This window comes from Halichoerus grypus, chromosome 2 (genome assembly GCF_964656455.1).
Source record: "Halichoerus grypus chromosome 2, mHalGry1.hap1.1, whole genome shotgun sequence".
NCBI classification, from domain to species: domain Eukaryota; kingdom Metazoa; phylum Chordata; class Mammalia; order Carnivora; family Phocidae; genus Halichoerus; species Halichoerus grypus.
Genome location: NC_135713.1, coordinates 79309610 through 79330050, shown reverse-complemented (window position 1 = coordinate 79330050; position 20441 = coordinate 79309610). Strand labels below are relative to the sequence as shown.

Genomic DNA, 20441 nt, shown 5'->3' with positions numbered 1-20441 from the left:
TCTGGCAAATAAATAAATACAATCTTAAAAAAAAAAAAGAAGTTGGTTGAAAAAAGAAAGAAGAGGAATTAAAAAAAAAAAAAGGGAGAGAATGTGATCAGGCAGGAGAGTAGAACAAAGCCATACACTAGAGATTTAGGGTATATTTTGGTCTGTTAGAAGGAACTGTATCCCAAAATTTTAAAGAGAGAACAACTTATATATTTATACGAGAAATAAGGTTAACTACTATGAAGGGATAGAATATGACTCTAAAAGTGAAAAATAAAAAAGATTTTTAAAAAAGGGATTGATAAGATGTTGGTTGAAAAAGGGAAAAAGAAAAATTCAAAAAAAGAAAAAGTTAAAAAAAAATTAACTTTGAAAAACTAAAGAATCGTGGGAAAAAAGCCATGAATTCTATGTGCAGTATTCCCCTAGCGCTGGAGTTCTGCCGTTCTCATTGGTCGGTAAACTTGGTCTTGGCTGGCTGTTCTTGCTGATCTTCTTGGGGAGGGGCCTGTTGCCGTGGTTCCCATATGTCTTTGCTGGAGGTGGAATTGCCCCGCCCTTGCCGGGTCAGGGCTAAGTAATCTGCTTGGGTTTGCTCTTGGGAGCTTTTGTTCCCTGCAAGCTTTCCGTACAGCTTTGGAGGCCGAGAGTGAAATGGTGGCCTCCCAATCTCCGCCCTGGAGGAGCCAAGAACTCGGGGCCCCACTCCTCAGTGCGCCCCCAGAGAAAAGCAGTCAGTCACTCCCGTCTCCCTGGTCTCCGGCCGCACTCTGCGCTCACCCGGCCTGTGACGGAGCGTTTCTATCTCTGGCACCTGACCCTGTGTGGAGTCTCCAAACCCAGCAGATCCCTGGGGGATCTCCTCCTGGGGGAGGAAGGGGAGTGTCCCCGGATCTGCCGCTTGTTGGGTCCCGGCTGGAGGAACAGTGGCCCGACTGTGCCGTGGATCACAGTTTATGGCAACCCCAAGCTGAGAGCCCACTCCTCGGCTCCGTCTCTGCAGCTGGCTTACCCACTCCGATACCGAGTCTGCCGCACTCAGGCACCCCCGGTCTTTCTGTGACCCCGAGGGTCCTGAGACCACACTGTCCCAGAGAGGGTTCCACCCCCTGCTTAGCCACTGGAGCGACGTCCCTCAGTGGAGCCGACTTCTAAAAGTTCCGATTTTGTGCTCTGCTGCTCTATCACTTGCCACAAGCAGCCAACAGAGGCCCCCTCCCCCGCCGTCTGTCCTCCCGAATATCGCCTTGGGTTTACTTCTCCACCCATCCTACCTTCCAGAAAGTGGTCGCTTTTCTGTTCAGAGAGTTGTTGCTATTCTTTTCTCAATCTCCTGTTGAGTTCGTAAATGTTCAGAATGGTTTGATCCCTATCTAGCTGAATTCCTGGGACCAGATGAAATTTAGGTCTCCTACTCCCCTGCCATCTTGCTCCTCCCCCCTCAGAAAAATACTGAATTTTTTTTAATGTAGATTGAATTGCCCTTGTCCCACTCTGGTCCTAAAACTGGAAGGAGCTTGTAACACTAGAACGTCTTGAGGAGGAACATTGGACATGCCCCTTTATTAGCAGAAATAGTATCGGCCCTGTAGGGGTGGGGGCAGTAAATGGTTGGGAAGGGGGTTTGGATCTGGCTACAGTGGGGAAAAAAACTGGTAGTATAACTGGAAAGATGATAATAACTATACAAGTCTAGATATTTAAATTTGAAGATGAGAAGAGAGAGTATCAATCAAAAATAATACTGAAGTCCCATATTAAGATTTAAAACATTGAATGGGCTCTAAAGTATGGAGATGACTGTCAGTAAAAATATGCCCAGGGGATCTCTGGAGAAAGTGAGAATCAAGACAAAAGAAGAGAAACAAAATGTCCTTAAGCTGAAAAATTTAAAAGCCTCACTAGGTGATTTAAGGTTGCCAAAAGGACTATTCACCAAGGATACAACCTGTTAATTTAATATTTAATGGAATAAGCTGGGCTTTTCTTAGAAAAAAAAGCATCTAAGAAAATTTCAATTGTTGTTCACTGTAAAATAGTCTTTAACTGCAGACAGGATTATAGACTTGGGAGTGAAAAGTAAAAAGCAAGGTGAGAAACATAAGGATCAGAAGTATTGTATGAGAGCAGAAGTCAGGTGAATTGGTTTGTCCAAACTGTTGAATGAAAAAGGAGAACATTTCAAAGCAGGCTTGTGAAATGCCCAGTTGGGATAATGCCCAATGGATGGTCAGAGCATGGATGCATCGCAGAGAAAGAGTAAGAAATGGGGAAGACTTAAGAGCAATTTACCATTGTAAATGGCATAACTTTTAGTACAATTAACCCTAGAGCCAGATTATAGTAATATTGAAAAAATCTATTTTTTAATGTATTAGAGATCTTCAAAAAGGTCTATCAGCAAAGTGTTACAACATTTAAATCTAATATTCTATATTCTGTATGGCTACCAATGGAAATATTCACAAATATTATGCATAAATAAATGATACCATCAATAAATGCTTGATAATGATACTTGTATATATTTTTTTCAAGGAGTGAATGACAAAGCAGGCATATTAAAGGCTGAACAACTAGATTTCTTTGAAGTTCAATCCTTTGAAAAATGCTGGTAGAAACAAGCAGTTCTGGTTCAAAGGAACATATGCTCTGGTATTTTTAAGTAACATTTTAACTGGAAAACAGAACAGTTGTTTGAAAAACACAGTTGGGCACAATGATGGAGGTGGGTGGATAGTATCTATTCAAACAAACATTTGAACATTTTAGACCTTTTCTGAAAGAGTTTAGGATAGTTAGATTTGGCATATAAGTATCATTCTGATTTCACCTTGGCTTCTCCAAACAGAATTGACAATATAGCAGCCTTGCAGTTTAGAAGAAATCCACCAGAAGAAATCTGTCAGCTACTTCTCTAGGAAGAATTACATAGGTAATAAAATGAATAAAGTCAACTTTTCTTATGACTGACTGTATCGTTACTGACCCTGGTATGTGACTTTGCTTTCGTTACTCTTTGTGAAGTACATGCAAGCTCTTGTTGTTAAAAAAAAAAAAAATGCTAATCTTGAATTTTATGATTTTTGTGTAAATTTGCAAGCTTTATCTCTCCCTAGATAAGTTAATACAATACAAATACATTTTTCACCAGGCTGATTTCTAGGCCGGTAGGTCTGTAGTTTATCAGTGTTGCCTTCTCCTATCTCCTCTTTGCTTCCTCTCTTGCAGCCTCCCTCCAGCAGCTAGCCCTGATGCCCTATTCTGCATCCTGGCAGTACAGGACTCCGCTACCATGTTTCCCTAAGCTTGTTCTCTAGAGCACAGCCCAAGCTGTCAGATCCATAGTCTCTAAACTGGTTTTGACTGAGTACCCTAAAAGAAAGAATTTTGAGCACACCGTCAATATCTTCATAAATTACATGCATATACTCATTAAGAATACAATATAACATACTGAAACAGAAAGATTTCAATAGATGAGATAAAGATGAAGTAAATAATATTTTAAATAAATGTAAACTGTATTAATAATAATACAAAATACGTTTTCTCTAAAATGTTACTGTTTATAAAGCCTTTTAGAGAGAACAATAATTAAATGTGTCTCAGTATTTTTTAAATCTTGGTTTAATATTTTGTGAAACAGCAACACAGATGTCTGCTTTTTTTTTTTTAAAGATTTATTTATTTATTTGAGAGAGAGGAGAGCACACAAGCAAGCTGGAGAAGCGGCAGAGGGAGAGGGAGAGAGAGAATCCTGAAGCAGACTTCGTGCTAAGCAGGGAGCCCACTGTGAGGCTGATCCCAGGATCCTGAGGTCATGACCTGAGCCAAAACCAAGAGTTGGACGCTTAACTGACTGAGCCACCCAGGCGCCCCCAGATGCCTACTTTTACATTCAGTTTATTTAGAGGTTCTCTGAAAAGAGCTCACAAAGATATACGGATTTAAATGGAAGAACTGTTTCTTAGATGGGTTACTAAATCACAATACTTATTTTTCAGTACCACTTGCTATGTAAAGGTTTTGGTTAATATCTAATGAATACATTTCCAATTTGCCTGTTACTCATTTGTTTCTACACTCTAATGAGAAGGTGTTGTAAATGTTTATATTTTTAACAAATGGCTTCAAACGGCATGGAAATTTTATTTGAAAAATGTTTAACTGGGTTTAAAAAGTCCTATGAGATACGAGTTTTTATAGGTTACATGCAATGTTTTTCATCACAAAAATTACATAAGGAAATATTTTCAAACATCAACATAGCATGGTAGGTGAGGGCATAGACTCAAGCCAGTCTACTAAGTTGGAATCCCAACTCCCCTACTCATTGTTTATGTAGCCGTGGGCAAGTTACTTAGTCTGTTGTGCCTCAGTTTTCTGTCCTGTGAATTAGAATGGTAATAGAACCTACTCATCAAGGCCATTATGAAAATTAAATAACTCAATAAAGTACTTAATATAATATCTGACATATAGCAAGTATACTTAAATATGTAAAGGATTAAGGCGAGAATTCTCATGCCCTGCTGTTAGAAGAGTGTAAACATTAAAATTACTTTTAATGTCAGTTAGGTATTATCTACCAAAGTTGGACATCCACATACCCTGTGACCTAGCATACCCACAAATATATTTAACAAGAGTGGTCCTCGAGGCTTTGTTTGTAATAGGCAAAAACTACAAATAACCCACATGTTCATCTACAATGGGATGAATAAGTAAATGGCTTTGTATATATCCACTGGATGCTATTCAGCAGTAAAAATGAACGAGAAGAATAAACCACAGCTACATTCACATGAATGAATTTGACAAATGATGAACATAAGAACAAAGATATAAAAATGTATATATAGTGTGATGCCACTTATAAAAAGTTCAAAAAGAAGCAAAACAAAAATGTTTGCTTAAGAATGCACAGATAGTAAAATTATATAGAAAATATATAATCATCACAAAAGTCAGGCTCATAATTCTCTCTTAAAAAAAGAAGAGGACTGTAACTGAGGAGGGGCACCAGGGGTTTGCACGCGCATGCGTGTGTGTGCGTGCGTGTGAGCACGGGTGCCTGCACCCTGCATGAATGCTGATGGTACCTTATTTTCTGATTTGGGAGCTGTTTAGGAATGTTTACTTTACAATTACTAACTTATGATAAGTTTTATGCACTTTTCTGTGTATATGTGTTATATTTCACAATGAAGAAATTTTTAAAAACTCTACACAAGTCTTGTTTGCACAAAATTAACTGCATTGTTAACATCTTATAGTACTATGTATTCTGGCCCCAACTTCTTTGCTGGAATAACTGTCTGTAAGATGTACCATGAATGAGTTTCACGTGGTTGTGCTCACTGTAACCTTAGCTTGGAATCCTCCCTTTTATTTTTTCTTTAATAAAAAGTTTTTGTTAAAACAACTAACCAATCAGTGATTACACTTACACAAGTTTTGCATAAAACATAGTTTTTATTTTTAAAAATTCAGGTATTACTTAAAATACCATTTAAAGAAGTAGCAGAGAAAGATTATCTTCTCTACTATAGCTTTCCTTTAGTGGCTTACAAAAAAATGTCCTTTTAAAATGTATTTCATTATTGAAACACAGTCTAGTAAATACCACATTGAAACAGAATCTACCATAACAGAATCTATCTACCATAAAGTGAGACGTATTAAAAACATCTGTGCTTTCAGTTTGACTTTATGGTAAACTTCCCACATTGTGTAACTTGTTCCAATACTCATGTCTTGGGGTCTTTAGCAGTGTTTTATGTGCATATTCTCAAGGTATTCACTGTCAAAGGAATGCAGTTGTTTTTTTCCATTTGTGTTCCATGTATAATTTTAGACATTTTCATCTTGGCAAGAAGAAAACTGTTTTCCCAATCGTATGCTGCTTTTTGACTTTCAGTGTTAAGAAAGCTCAAAGAGGCTTTTTAGCATTTGTAATATATGAATTTTCTTTAAAGTATTGGCTTAAATAGTACATTACTAAATATGCTGGAGATATCGTGGAGTTTTGCCTTCATGCTGGGATACCTAGTTTAAAATGGTTAGCTAATTGTAATCAGTTCAGAATATCATCATCTATTAACTCTGATACACACTTAGGGTAAAGTCAGTACAAGTAGGTGTAAATTCATATTTAAAACAATGTTCTTTCTAGTTTCAATGATTATGGCCACCTTGTCAGATCTGATTAGTCATTAGTTTTTTACTTTGCAATGTAGATTCCAAAGGGCATCAGAAATGTCAGCTCAGCCAATTGTGTTTGCCTGTTCTTGCATTATGAACACTATCTCCATTGGTCCATGCTGTAACAATTAGTTTAAATATCATACATAAATCCACTTAGTTAGATACAGAAATTGCACCATGTGGCAATATGTTGAAAGCGAACAAAAGAGAGAGCCCTCCCTTCCTCTATTATGTGCTGCTGTGCTCCCTCCCTCCCAGAGCACCCCAGGTGCTTGCCCACTTATGAATCAAGTGGGGTGCTGGTGCCAGTCCTCACATTCAATATGAGTAAAGCTTAATTTCTTCCCCTCTTTTTTGGTAAAAAAATATATGTGTTTGTACATAGAAATTCAAATACTTTATTCTAAAATTTCAGGGGTCACATTCTGTATCCCACTTTGGAGACCTTTGCTCTAGATAAGTGTTTTAAAATTTTGTGGTTGTTTTTTTTAATGTTAGAAATCCCCTCTTTTTTACTGAAAATAAACTTGAAACTCTAATATATTTTTTAAAAATTAGATGACAATAACACTGGTCTGATTGAGATGGGAGAAGGTGGTGCTCAGATCTCTCTAGGCATCCATCTTTCTCCCCGACCTCCTCAGGTGGAAAACTAGTTTCCTTGAAACACAGTTGGAAAAATCTTATGCCAACCTTAATTCTTCAGATCTACCCTTAGTAACACTTGCTTCCTCTCTAGTCATTAAGAAATCAGCATATTTTTAAAAGGCTGGTATATTAATATTCATGATCTGGGGATCAGTAATAACTCATTGAGTTACCTCATACATATCTGATACGCATATGTGGCTACATTTTATCTGGGGATGAGAACATCTATTAGAATGAATATAAAATAGTGGCATTTCAGCTGTGAAAATAGGAAAACTATTGTTTGGGCTAGAGGAACTTGCTTTTGTTTTCCCCAGTGACCTTGAGATTGGAGGACATAATGATAATTGAATTTGTTACACCCTGGTAAAAGTAAATTTTTTATTAAATGCTACTGAGGGAAACCACAAATATATAAACCAAATAAACATTGTAAATAAAAGGAAAATAATTATAAAAAAGTAGTCTTAAGATAATTCTGAAAAGAATCTTTAAGATATCAGGAAATGGACCATCTGTGATCTGTGGTCCAAGATCACAGGTGGATTAGCCAAGATCAGTAACACTAGCTACTGTAATAATTGACCACAAAATGTCTGGCTTAACTCAATAAGGGTCCATTTCCTCACTCATGTCCCAGTACAATGCACGCTGTGAGGCAGCTCTGCTATAACCAGTCCTTCAGGGACCCAGGCCTCCTTGATGCGGCAGACCAACAATCTCAAACACATGGCTTCAACATTGACCTGGCTTATACAATTACGAGAAAGAGGGATAAAAGAGAGTGGAGAAAGCATACTTTTCTTAACTGCTCAGCAGGGATTATATTCTACTGCTAAAAACTAATCATATGGGTCTATCTACATGTAAAAACTTTGGGAAATGTAGTTTAGCTATGGGTCCTGGAAGAGAAGGTGGGTTTGGTGAGCATCTAGCTGAGCTCCATCATATATACAGAGGAATTCCTAATCTATAATTGAGTATCATCAGGTCTGATTTTGGAAATCTCTTGGGAAGTCAGTCTCTTTTTTGCTTGTTGTAATAAGGAGGCATCTGCACTCTAGCACGAATTTCAGCTCTTGCCTTTCCCTGAACAAGCCATGATCTTCCATGTCTCTATAACTTTACATGTGATTTGCATGATGTCTGTCCATTCTTTCTAAAACTCTTTCCCTTTCCTCCTCCCTCCTCTTCTTCCATATCTAACAATTCCTCCTCATCCTTTAAGACCCAAGACAATGTTTACTTCTTCTATGAACTCCTCTCTGATGACACACAGGCACAGATCTCTTCTTAATGTTCACTTTTATCCTTGTACTTTGTACCTACCTCTGTTACTGAATGTGTGAGCCTGTATTATAATTATTTAAGGAACCAGTATGTTTTCAAAGGATTGGGTGATTAATATTTACAATATAGTGACCATTAATTATAGACTAAGTTTCTCAAGGGTAACACTTGAGTCTTATATATCTTAGTATCTCCCATGCCTGCCTAGCACAGGCCTGGCTCACTTACTCAATAACAGAGGAGAAAAAAATGAATGCTGTCTCTCTTCCTGCCAGTTCCCAATTCCCATCCCCCTTTTTCATATTGTGGCAAAAACATATAAAATGTATCATCTTCACCATTTTTAAGTGTACATTACAGTAGTGTTAACTATATGTATCTTGTTTCAATAGATTTCTGGAACTTCTTTATCTTGCAAAACTGAAACTCTACCCATTGAACAACTCTCCATTTCTTCCCACCCGCAGTCCCTGGTAACCACCATTCTTTCTAAGAGTTTGACTAGCTTAAATACCTGATGTAAGTGGAATAATGCAGTATTTGTCTTTTCGTGACTGACTTATTTCACTTAGCATAATGCCCTCAAGATTCATTCATGTTGTAACAGATGACAGGATTTCCTTCCTTTTCAAGTCCAAATGTTTCATTGTAGGTACATACCACATTTTCTTTATCCATTCATGGTTAGTGTCTTTGTTTTTGACCTGTGGTTACTAGAGGGCACTGACAAGAAAATATATTTTCTATTGACCCAAGAGAAAAGGTGATCCTAAACTCTTAAATATTTCAGGATGGCTTATGTTCTAGAGACTAAAAGAGAAATTATACTTAGTGCAAGGGAAACTAGATTTTTTAAAAAAAATCAGTGACTACAGAATGATGCCTCTTGTCACACCCTATGAGCATGAGAAACTGTATTATACTGCTTCCAACTGAGCAGCAAGGGCCCATAATAAAAAGCTGTTCACATTCCAAAGGCCTCTTACCCTAGTCTTCTCACTGCCCTACTCAGTACCTCAGTACCTCTTCAGTACCTCATGCCCTCAAAATAGCTCTTTTGAAAAAAGAAATTTTAAAGTAGAGCAAAATAAATAAGGAAAGGGATAAATAAGAACGCTTTCAACACAGAGCACTTGTGAGAATTTTTATGTTTATGGAGAAGCTGAGTCCCACAGTAACCTCTGGCCCTTCTTGGTGTTAGTGGATTCCAGTGTTCATTTGCATTAAGGTAGTCTGAGGCCCTTTAGAGACCTTCATAACCTTTACTTCAGTGCGTTTTCATGAAAGAATCTGAAGTATCCTTGCATTAGCATGATCGTGATTATTTCAGTTGGTCTAAGGAGCTATTATTAAATATGTAGCCATTATGTGTACTGAAAATCTCCAAGTAAACTAGCATCTAGCTTGTAAACACGTTAAACACCTCACACGCAACTTCTTTTTACAACTATGACAATAAGAACCCCAGCACTTAAAAAAAAAAAAACCTGCAGTTTTTGGTAAAATATGCCAAATATAGCTTGAAATAGTAAATAATCCCTCAAAAGCGATATTAGCAAATTAGTTGGTGTGTGAACAAAGAACCCTTTCTGCACCAGCATGAATGTTGCCTTTATTTTTTTTTCTCACAAGTATGATTTTAGAAAACAGCTGTAGTGCATGTTGACAAATGACAAAGCGGCAGACGTGGTAAAACACTTCCCGTCAAGGCCAAGGGGGGAAAAAAATTGGGCTGCCGGAGCGGCCCACGGGCCTGAATGCCTAGCTTCCCTAACCTCCTTTTTCCCCAGTCTTTAGGGAGCGGGGGCCTCACCGCCCCACCCCCCTTTCCCTGGCTCTGGTTACAGCCTTTCGAGTTGAACAAACTTGCTGTAGGCGGATTGGCGATCAGGAGCTCTCAGGCTTGGGCGCTGCATTTATTAATTTATATTCCGCGAGGCCCTGTGCGGGCTGCTCCTTTGTATTTGGCCGCCGCCGCCAGGCCCGGGGGCCCCAGCGGGGAGCGCGCCCCCGGCGTCCGCTCGACCCCCAAGGCCAGCACGTGCTGCGCCCGCCCGCCAGGCCAGCCAAGGGGGCGGAGGCCCCGGCTTTTCTCCTAAGCCACTCTCGGCCAGAAGGAGGAGCAGCAGCAGCAGGAGGCGACAGCTGCCCTGCCCAGGGAGCGCGGCAGAGAGGGGGCTGCAGCGCCCGGGCGCCTGGCCACTCTTGGCGGCGGCGGCGGCGGCCGGGGAGGCGGGGAGCGGCGGGCCGCTCGGGATGTTCCCGGGCACTTCCTGACTGGTTGGCAGCGCGCACACGGCCCGACTCGCACGTCCCCGGCCCCCTTGTCGCTCGCTCGCTCGCTCGCTCGCGCGGGCCCGCTCTGCGTCGGCCGCGCCGCGGTGGAGGCGCGCGAGGGGGACGCGGCCGGGGATGAGCTGATTGCGGGTAAATACGCCGCCGCCTGGCCCCGAGAGGCCGCGAGGAGCCGCTTTTCTCCGAGTCGCCGCCCTGCCCTTGGATTTGAGATCATGTACGTACACGTCGCGGTCCTGCCATTGTCTCTACTCCAGCGCGTGTCGTGCGCCCCAGCGCGAGGGGCTCTTGCTCATCCTCGCCGCGCGCTGCCCCCCGCCCTTCCTGTTCGGATTAAAGTGATCCTCGCGCTGACCACGCGCCTCTTCTCCCCCTGGCCCCCTCTCTGTCGTGTAGGTCCATTCACATCGTGGCGCTGGGGAACGAGGGGGACGCGTTTCACCAGGACAATCGGCCGTCGGGGCTCATCCGCACTTACCTGGGGAGAAGCCCGCTGGTCTCGGGGGACGAAAGCAGCTTGTTGCTGAATGCGACCAGCACGGTCGCACGGCCGGTGTTCACCGAGTATCAGGCCAGCGCGTTTGGCAATGTCAAGCTGGTGGTCCACGACTGTCCCGTCTGGGTAAGGGGTGGCAGCTGCTCTGTGCCGAGGATAACGGAGCTTTCCTTTCATTGTTTTTTTCCCTCCTCTTCCTTTTCCCCCTTTCATGAATGTGGACCGTCCGGGTCACCTGGGTGGAGTTTTTAAACATTTGGGGGGAAATCTTTGTTTTCCTTTGTTTCATTAGGCAGGGGGCAGCCCGGTCAGAGAACTCTCTTAGAAGGCAAAAAGCCCCAGTGGCAACATGGAGCACTTACTCGCACACTTCACGACTGTAGGTTGTCCCTTGGTAGCTGGCAGTTGAATGTGACAACCCCAAGGGACGGGGTCACTAAGTTTCACCAGCAGAGAGCAATGTTTTTTCATGCCTACCCTGTGGGTGATAGTGTAATATTAGTGTTCTAAGAATAAAGTCCTCTGAAAGCTCAACACAAGCAAAAATAAATTTCACTGGAACAGTTCAGGAATAGGACCCCTGGAGAGGAGACGAAGAGACAGGGACTGAGAATTAATTTTAAACCACTCATTTATAACACTATCCACCTTTGAAAATTTTAATTAGTGTTTTTAATTTTAATAATGCAGATACTCTTGATATATTAGCCGTTTATTTTCAGTGACACATAAATCAGAAATAATACTGCTTGGAATTTTCAAAAAGCTTTAAAATTTGCAATAATTAAAAGAAATTGTAATGAAGTCGATAAAATTCTAGTCTGATTCTTGAGTGCTTGATAAAAGGAGAAAGGAATCCACTCTCTGACACATAAGTATTTTCAGTACGCAATAATATAATAATGTAATATGCAATAACAGTAATTATTTAAATGTTTTCATCTGATCTTATTTGGAAATCTCTGATTCTTTACTGGTATTGGAGTTATAATATGATAACTAAAGCTAAAGATTATATTTTGTAACAGAAGAAAGTTTGGTGTCTGAAAAATAATACAAATTATCATTATGTGAGATTTTACGTTTAAAGATCAATTTAAAAAAAACTGTATTATGTGCTATAGGGAATTAATACACCTTTCTAAAAGAATGTATGGAATGTACCTAGAAAAATTACTTACGCAAATTACGGGATGAAGAGATCACTAGCTCAAATAAATTTTCAGTTAAAGGATATTTATGTTAATGGGCTAAAATAAATGAAAAACAGGTTTTTTCAATAACCAGGATGATATTAAACTCCCATTTATCACAGTGATGATGCCAGTCATAAGAAGGAACCCACTGGCTAGTCCGTGCAAGCAAATGAAACACTTATTTGGCCGTTTCATTGTGAAAGATCGTACAGTTTAAAAACTTAATGGTTTTACACCCAGTTGAACAAATGTTGAGTGAATAGAGTAAATAAACATAGGGAAAATAAAATAAGCTGAATTAGGATGTTAGGATTACTTTTCCTGTTTTTTCTTCGAGCTGTTAACTCTTTCCTGTTTATGTTGTTAACTTGGCAAAAAATAATACTTGTGATCCCAGGTATTGTAGTAAATGAAATCTTCCAAAAGGGTTAAAATAACCTTTTGTAGTCTAGATTTTTGCTGTATACTGATTGTTGTGCTTTATTGTGCTAATCACCTTTTGTTTGTTTAGACTCTGGTCCTGTTAAAGGCATTGAGTATGGGTACACTTTTTTGGGTTATAATGATCTTCAAGCATAAGGGAATATATTTGTAGAGCTTCTCTTTATAAGGTGCTTTTCTTTTCTTGGTGGTAAGTAAAAGTCCATCAGAGATATTCAAGTTGATTGTATTTATCAGCTGATACTTGACATGTACTGGAACAGAATATTCAGTATAGCAAAGCAGATAGAGCACAGGTTTTGATAGCAAAAGGACCTGATTTCAGATCCCCACATTGCTATTTAGTGGTTTTCCTTGGTGAGTCAACTATCTTCTCTTAGCCCTATTTTTCCCTATGTATAAAATAAAAAGACTGCCTGCCTCCTAAAGACTCCCTGCCCCTCTGGGGCTGTGCGGAAGAGTAAATGAGATAATACATGTAAAGTTCTTAGGATAGAAGCTGACATGTAGTAGGTACTCGAGGTGGTAGCTGCTATAGTAATACAGTGTTTATTGCAATGTTAGTATAACCATGTATCACTTATACTAAGCAAAAGTAAAGTTTTCCTACACATCATTCAAGACTTACACAAATACAGTACATTGAGGCAGCAGTGCTGGTACTTAGTAGGTGCTGTATTTGCAGCCCCGCCGTCAAGTAGAATAAAGTTGTTGTTTTGCTGTAAAATTTTGGATTATTTTTAAAAAGATGAGTTCCATTCTCTCAATGTGGCTCCAACTCTTGTGTTGCATAACCTCCTAGAGGAAATCCTGGAACTGATTTACAAGGGGAGGGAGAATTTGATTTCCTTCGTATTTCTAGAAACCAGGGGAGCATTTTCTCTTTGACATAGCTTGATTAGAAATGTGGTGTTGTTTCCTTGGAATCGGAATGAGATAGTTTGTGCTTCTCTTTTCTAGTTTCTTCTGTAGATCACTCTGGATCCTTGCTGTATATACTTGGCACTTTCAATATAAATGTGCTTCAGATTCATTTTATGTAGTTCATTATTTGGTATGTCTCTCTCAGACCCACCCTCCTTTTTTTGTGCAGTTGTTATTTTATTTCTAGATCTTTTCCTGTTTACCAAAAATATTCCACAAAAAGCAGTGAGGTAATACATGTACAATTTTCTTGTGCAGGGTTTGAAATTCTGATTTGTGTTAAAAATAAAATTATTTGTAGTTTTTATATCCTCGATACAACAGTGATACTGATGCCAAAACGCATTTTCTCATGACATTTTCCTCTAAAAGTCTCCTTTTCTCCCAGTACACCTCTCCAGTAACTCTGGAATTTTAAACTGTTTGGAATGCAAAGAGCAGTTACTTTTGATTTGTTCTCTCAGTTAAATGGCTGTTTAATGTTGGTCCCACCTATGTTTAGTTTTTGTTGTTGTTTTTTATTCCATTCATCTGACTTTGTTCTCTTTCTTTGTTATACTTGTGTACCCTTGTTATGCTTGCATACTTCGAGCTTGGATACTATAACAGATACAATTGGAACTGAATGGGTTTGTGGTTTGGGATTTGGAAATTAGCGTAGAGCTCTGCTGGGAAGCTTTCACATTTTCTTGATCTGTGTCCCACTTCATTTCTCCCCCCTCTTAGTTCAAGTTCAAGACTTTGCCTTTGATGTTTATATTCCCATAGTTTGCCTATTTTTCTTTTTTGGTCCTTTTAATCTTCCTTTTTAAATGCTCCTGTTTTCAGTAGGGTATTTATATCTAAAAATTCTGCAGTTCTTGTTACTCTGAGTGTACTTGTAGGAAGTGGGTGGGTTGGGCTGGATATAGGGAATTGGGAGAGGCTTTGCCGGACACCGTGGAGGTACTGGTGAGAAGCAGCTCTCTTTGCAAAAGGGCATTGCTGTGTAACACTTCTCTAGAATTTTCCATCATACGGTAGAAGCTCTGTCACATGGATCTTGATTGACTGATTCCAGCATTATTACCCTGTTTTGGACTCATATTTCAAAGTGCAAACTTTCATAGCCCAACAGTTTTTGGAGCTGTTAACCACATCTAACTGTTTTCTTAATCTAGCTTTAATATATTCTGGAGATATATGCCAAAGGCCGCATGAAAGGACAAATAATGATTAATAGTTAACTAGAATATGAGAAGAAACCTACTAATGCATATTTAGCAGTGGTATTAAGATATATATTTTTCTTATGCTACTATTCACATAAAAACTTTGAAAAAATACTTTTAAAAAATACCAAAGCTTTTAAGGAGTAGGCTTCATAATAAATTACTTTTGGCCCTGATTCTAATTATAAATATTATTAACTATAGTCCAGAAGTGAAAATTTCAAAATTGAAAAGTTTCTCCTGAATTTTTAACTTATATAAGCTAAATACATGAATTGAAAATCTGTTCCTTACCACATTGACACCTTATAATACACAGTATCTTTTTATGAAACATACGTCCCTACACATACATGTACATTATACATATACAGTACTGTCCAAAGGATGGATAAAGTTGGAAAGTATATATAGATTTTTAAAATATGTATACAATATATGGAACTCCACAGAATTCACAGTGTATTGCAGTTTAAAACAGTGAGCAATCCTGCAGTGTCTAATTGGGTCACAGAAAATCCTTTGAAGCTTCCTTACTCATACTGATGTTCTGGCATCTAATGCATAGTGCTAACATTTTCAAAGTTTTTAGGTGATAAAAGTATGGCATAATTTTAAAACAAAGTGCTTATTTTTAAGTACAAATACTGAAAGGGCTTGCTTATTTCATCAGACTCTCAGTAATTCTCTAGATCTGCTTTACAGTACAACAACTACACTGCTGTCTAGGCTAAATGAATACATAAAAATAGAAGAGTTGGTAGGCTTCAAACATTTTTAATTTTAGGTAGTTACTTATTTGAAAAAAAATTCTTTTTATGAATTCCAAAAATTAAACTATAGCAAAAAACGGTATGTGTCCCATTTTATTTCATGACTGATTTGAAGACAAGTAGACTAAGGAGTGCTCTTTGCATTTTGGTTTAGGACATTTTTGACAGTGATTGGTATACCTCTAGAAACCTAATCGGGAGTGCCGACATCATTGTCATCAAATACAACGTAAATGACAAGTTCTCATTCCACGAAGTAAAGGATAATTATATTCCGGTGATAAAAAGGGCATTAAATTCAGTTCCAGTAATCATTGCTGCTGTTGGTACCAGACAAAATGGTAAGTATTTAATTTTTCTTCTTATGATAAGAGTGCAGGTACCATGTTAATTTTAAATAGTGTTCAGTTTATTAATAATTCATATGGTTCTGGGTTTTTTTTTTTGGAAAAAAAATGACTTCAAATGCCAGCTCTTCTCTCTTCATCACTGGATATGATAGTGAGACATCAAAAGAAAGTGTCACAGACGACTGCTGGGATTCTGATGCGTACAAATCTGTCTTCTAAATTGCTCTTCTGCAGAAGTGAAGGAAGTCGGTGATTGTATTCTTTTGGTACAGGAGAGGTATGAGGCTGGCGCTGAGCTCTGGTCCGTCCAGTGGGAAGGATAGATTGTCTGCAGAAGGATTGGTCTTGGGAGCAGGATTTTTAGGTAGCTGGGAACGAGTGAGCTGGAGACGCTGATGGTACCGCCTGAGAGAGGATCATTTATGCCACGGATGATGGATTCCGTTGGTTCAGTCCGTTCCGGCAGCTGCTGCTGGGCATGTCATTGTCAGATATCCGAGGGCCAACTCAGAATTCGCTTTGGTTTTGTGGTATTCCGATAGTCTTTTGAGTGGTATTTCCTCAGTGAAGCTGTCTTTAAAATTTTATTCGTTTATTTTTTCCTTTTTTAAAAAAATTTTATTTTATTATGTTATGTTAGTCACCATACATTACATCATTAGTTTTTGAGGTAGTGTTCCACGATTCATTGTTTGTGTATAACACCCAGTGCTCCATGCAGAACGTGCCCTCTTTAATACCCATCACCAGGCCAACCCATCCCCCACCCCCCTCCCCTCTAGAACCCTCAGTTTGTTTCTCAGAGTCCATAGTCTCTCATGGTTTGTCTCCCCCTCAGATTTCCCCCCTTCATTTTTTCCCTTCCTATTATCTTTTTTTTTTTTTTCTTTTCATTAAGGTATAGCGAAGTAAGGGACATAAAGTTCACTAGGTACCATGGTGCAGCTTAATGTGTTTTTACATATATATACATCCATGCAGCATCTCACAGGTCAAGATAGAGAACATTTGCTTCACTTTGGAAGGCTCTCATGCTTCTTCCCAGTTACTAGCCCCCTCCCCAGGGATGACCACTCTTCTGACTTCTAACAGTATAGAATAGTTTTACCTATTCTGGAACTTCATATTCATGGAATTATACTGCATGTAGTATCTTGTGTCTAATTTCAGTTAGCAAAATACTGATATTCATCCATGTTGCTCTTATCTATAATTTGTTATTTTGCTGTGTATTTTTCAGCAGTGTGAATGTGCTGTAACGTATTTATTCATTCTCCTTTTCATGATGTTTAAGTTGCTTCCTAGAAGTAGGATTTTGGGTCATAGTCATAGGGTAGGTATATGGTTTAGCATTAGAAGACACAAATAAAGCAGGCCTGACCCTTCCTTGACCCCACATCCCCTCTACTTCCCTATGTTTCTTTTTATTGCTGGCCTCGATTCTTGAAAGAGTCACCCACACTTCCTGAGTCCACTTCCTGACCTCCCATTTATTCTTTAGTCCACTACAGTCTGACTTTGACTTTCACAATTACATTGGGTTTGTTCTCACTCAGGGTTACCAGTTAAATGCTTATTGCCAAATTTGATTTCCATTTAATTTACACTTTAATTTATATTTTAATAACAATTCACCCTTTGAGATTATTCAAACACATCTCTCCCTCCATTTAAAAAAGCTACTCTTTCTTTCTTGGTTGTTTCAATTCTCTGTCTTCTTACTGGTCAAGACCCCCCACACACACCTACACATATTGAACCAACACGTCCTTCCTTGTTGCCAGGGTTCCATCCTTTGGCTTCACCTCTTCTTGCTATTTGCTCTAACCTTGAAGCTGTTAATCTGTTGCTCTCCCTTCCCATGTATAGACACTGATGACTACCCAGTCTCTTTCTCCCACTCTGGTTTCTCTTCCAATCTGTATCACCACAGAATCTTCCTCTTTCTGCTGAATTCCCTGTCTTGGTGAATGATGCCAAAACTATCCATTCACCCAAACTAGAACCATCCAACCCAACTTTCCTCCCATCCCCCAAATCCAGTGGACTAGGAAGCTCTTTTGTTTTCACATTTCAAATAAACCTCAAATTCATTGCTTTCTCTTTGTCTTCATTGGATTTCAGATCCTAGTCATTTACTTATCTGTCTTCTTTTTGGCCTAAAGGGGCAGTTCCTGATCTTGTAGGACCTGAAACTTATACAGTTCTAGAGGTCCTTTGTAAGGAAAAAAATGACAATATTATAGATAACACACACACACCACATGAATATTTAGAATGAGAAAAGGAAGCATGACAAGTTGCAAATCTAAAAAGCCATCAAATAAAACCACGAAATGCCACCTCACACCGGTCAGAATGGCTATAATTAACAAGACAGGAAACAACAAATGTTGGCGAGGATGCTGAGAAAGGGAAACCCTCTTACACTGTTGGTGGGAATGCAAGCTGGGGCAGCTACTTTGGAAAACGGTATAGAGGTTCCTCAAGAAGTTAAAAATAGAGCTACCCTATGACCCAGCAATTGCACTATTAGGTATTTACCCTAAAGATACAAATGTAGTGATCCAAAGGGGCACCTGCGCCCCAATGTTAATAGCAGCAATGTCCACAATAGCCAGACTATGGAAAGAGCCGAGATGTCCATCCACAGATGAATGGATAAGGAAGATGTGGTATATGTATACAATGGAATATTACTTGGCCATCAGAAAGAATGAATACTTACCATTTACATTGACGTGGCTGAAACTGGAGGGGATTACACTGAGTGAAAAAGTTAATCAGAGAAAGACGATTATCATATGGTTTCACTTATATGTGGAATATAAGAAAGAATGCAGAGCATCATAGGGGAAGGGAGGGAAAACTGAATGGGAAGTCATCAGAGAGTGAGAAAAACCATGAGAGACTCTTAACTCTAGGAAACACACTGAGGGTTCCTGGAGGGGAGGTGGGTGGGGGGATGGGGTAATTGGTGATGGGCATTAGGAGGGCATGTGATGTGATGAGTACTGGGTGTTATACGCAACTGATGAATCACTGAACACTACATCTGAAACTAATGAAGTACTCTATGTTGGCTAATAGAATTTAAATAAAAAATTAAAAAAAATAGAAAGCTGTCAAATACCACAAACATTTAAAAATATTTCCGTTATTTAACAGCTTGACATTTCTTTAAGTTTTCTTATATTTGTTGGCTGCATAGTCTTTGATTACTTCTTCATATGATAACCACTTTTGATATTTTCTATATAGAGAAGACAATTATAGTTAGTTTTTTTCCCAGCGTGTTTGTTCGCTCTTCACATGATTTGGAGCTGGGCACTATGGTTTGTGTTGTGCTCCTCTTTCAGCTGGGCATCTTTGTTTCAGGACACCAAACAAGTCTGCTCAGCGGGTGGCAGAAGCATCCCTCAGGGCTATTTGTGTACCAGGACAGTTCTCAGACATTTAACTGTACAAGGAAGTGACTGCAAACCACAAATAGTATCTCACTAAACCTAAATTTAAATTCCCATTAGCAGGATCCCGAAGATGCCTGTCATTATTCCCAAGCTGCCTGACATACAAGTGAGTTGGAGTGGAAGGAGACAGTGGTCTTAACCAAATGTAGTTAGAATATCTTATTTTGCAAATTTTACAAAAGCATATGACTATGTGAAAGAATCTATTGCCCAGGTTTCTCCCAAGGCTTTGGAAAGGACCCATAAGACAAGAGCCCTCACACTTAGGCTTTATCAGCTTAATGGTGAATTGACCTGTGGTCTCCTATTCCTGCTTTGCTCCTTTCTGAAGTAAATCCTCTCAGAATAATCATCCTAGAATACAAGTCAGATCATGATAGTCAATACTTTAAATTCTTTAGAAACTTTCTTCTTTTTCCCTTTTATTTGCAAAATTTCAAACCCAAGAAATTTGAGCAGAATAGAACAGTGAACCCCAGAGATTACAAACACATACACACAGACTCTCTCTCTCTCTCTTTTTTCATTTGGGAGGGAATTATAAAATTATGGGATTTCTTTTTTTTTTCCTTCAATCCTAATTACTTAAGCATGTATTGTCTAAGACAGAGCCATTTTCCTATCAGCCATAATCCAGTCATCATTCAAGAAATGTGAGATACTATTATCTATTATACTATTATTTTAAACATAATCCGCATTCAGATTTTCTCAGTTGTTCCAAAGCTATTTTTTTAATCCAGGATAAAATTAAGGACTACATACTGCATTTAATTGTTATGTGTCTCTAATGTCTCTCTGGTCTCTTTTAATCCAGAACAGTTCCCCAGCCTGTTTTTGTGTGTGTGTGTTTTGTTTTTAGTCTTTCATGACATTGACATTTTTAAAGAATCTAAGCCCATTATTTTGCATAATTCCTTTAGTTATGATAACTGTGGTTGCAAAATAGTGATTTTCTATCATTCCACCTACACTTATTAGTTGGTATTATTCTGTAAATAGAGCTTTCCCTTCTCTCTGCTCCCACATCTTTCTTTTAGAATCATTATAATTCATGGATTTGTTTTTTAAATTCAATATTTTATAATCTGTTCTTCTCATTATTCTTTCTGTTGCTCGTATTACTCCAAATTTGCATGGAGG

At 38.9% G+C, this 20441-nt stretch overlaps 1 protein-coding gene across 2 annotated transcripts in view; it reads left to right on the top strand.

The window, feature by feature from the left end:
• Positions 1–9921: 9921 nt before the first annotated feature.
• RHOBTB3 (Rho related BTB domain containing 3) overlaps positions 9922–20441 on the top strand; it is a 55380-nt gene continuing 44860 nt past the window's right edge. Inside the window, exons 1-3 of one of the 2 annotated variants that reach the window (XM_078067042.1) lie at positions 9922–10654; positions 10834–11059; positions 15633–15819. In XM_078067042.1, the coding sequence (XP_077923168.1) occupies positions 10653–10654; positions 10834–11059; positions 15633–15819 (415 nt within the window). In that variant the 5' untranslated portion in view covers positions 9922–10652. The remainder of the gene's footprint in view (positions 10655–10833; positions 11060–15632; positions 15820–20441) is intronic. The other variant, XM_036084458.2, reaches the window with a different exon arrangement.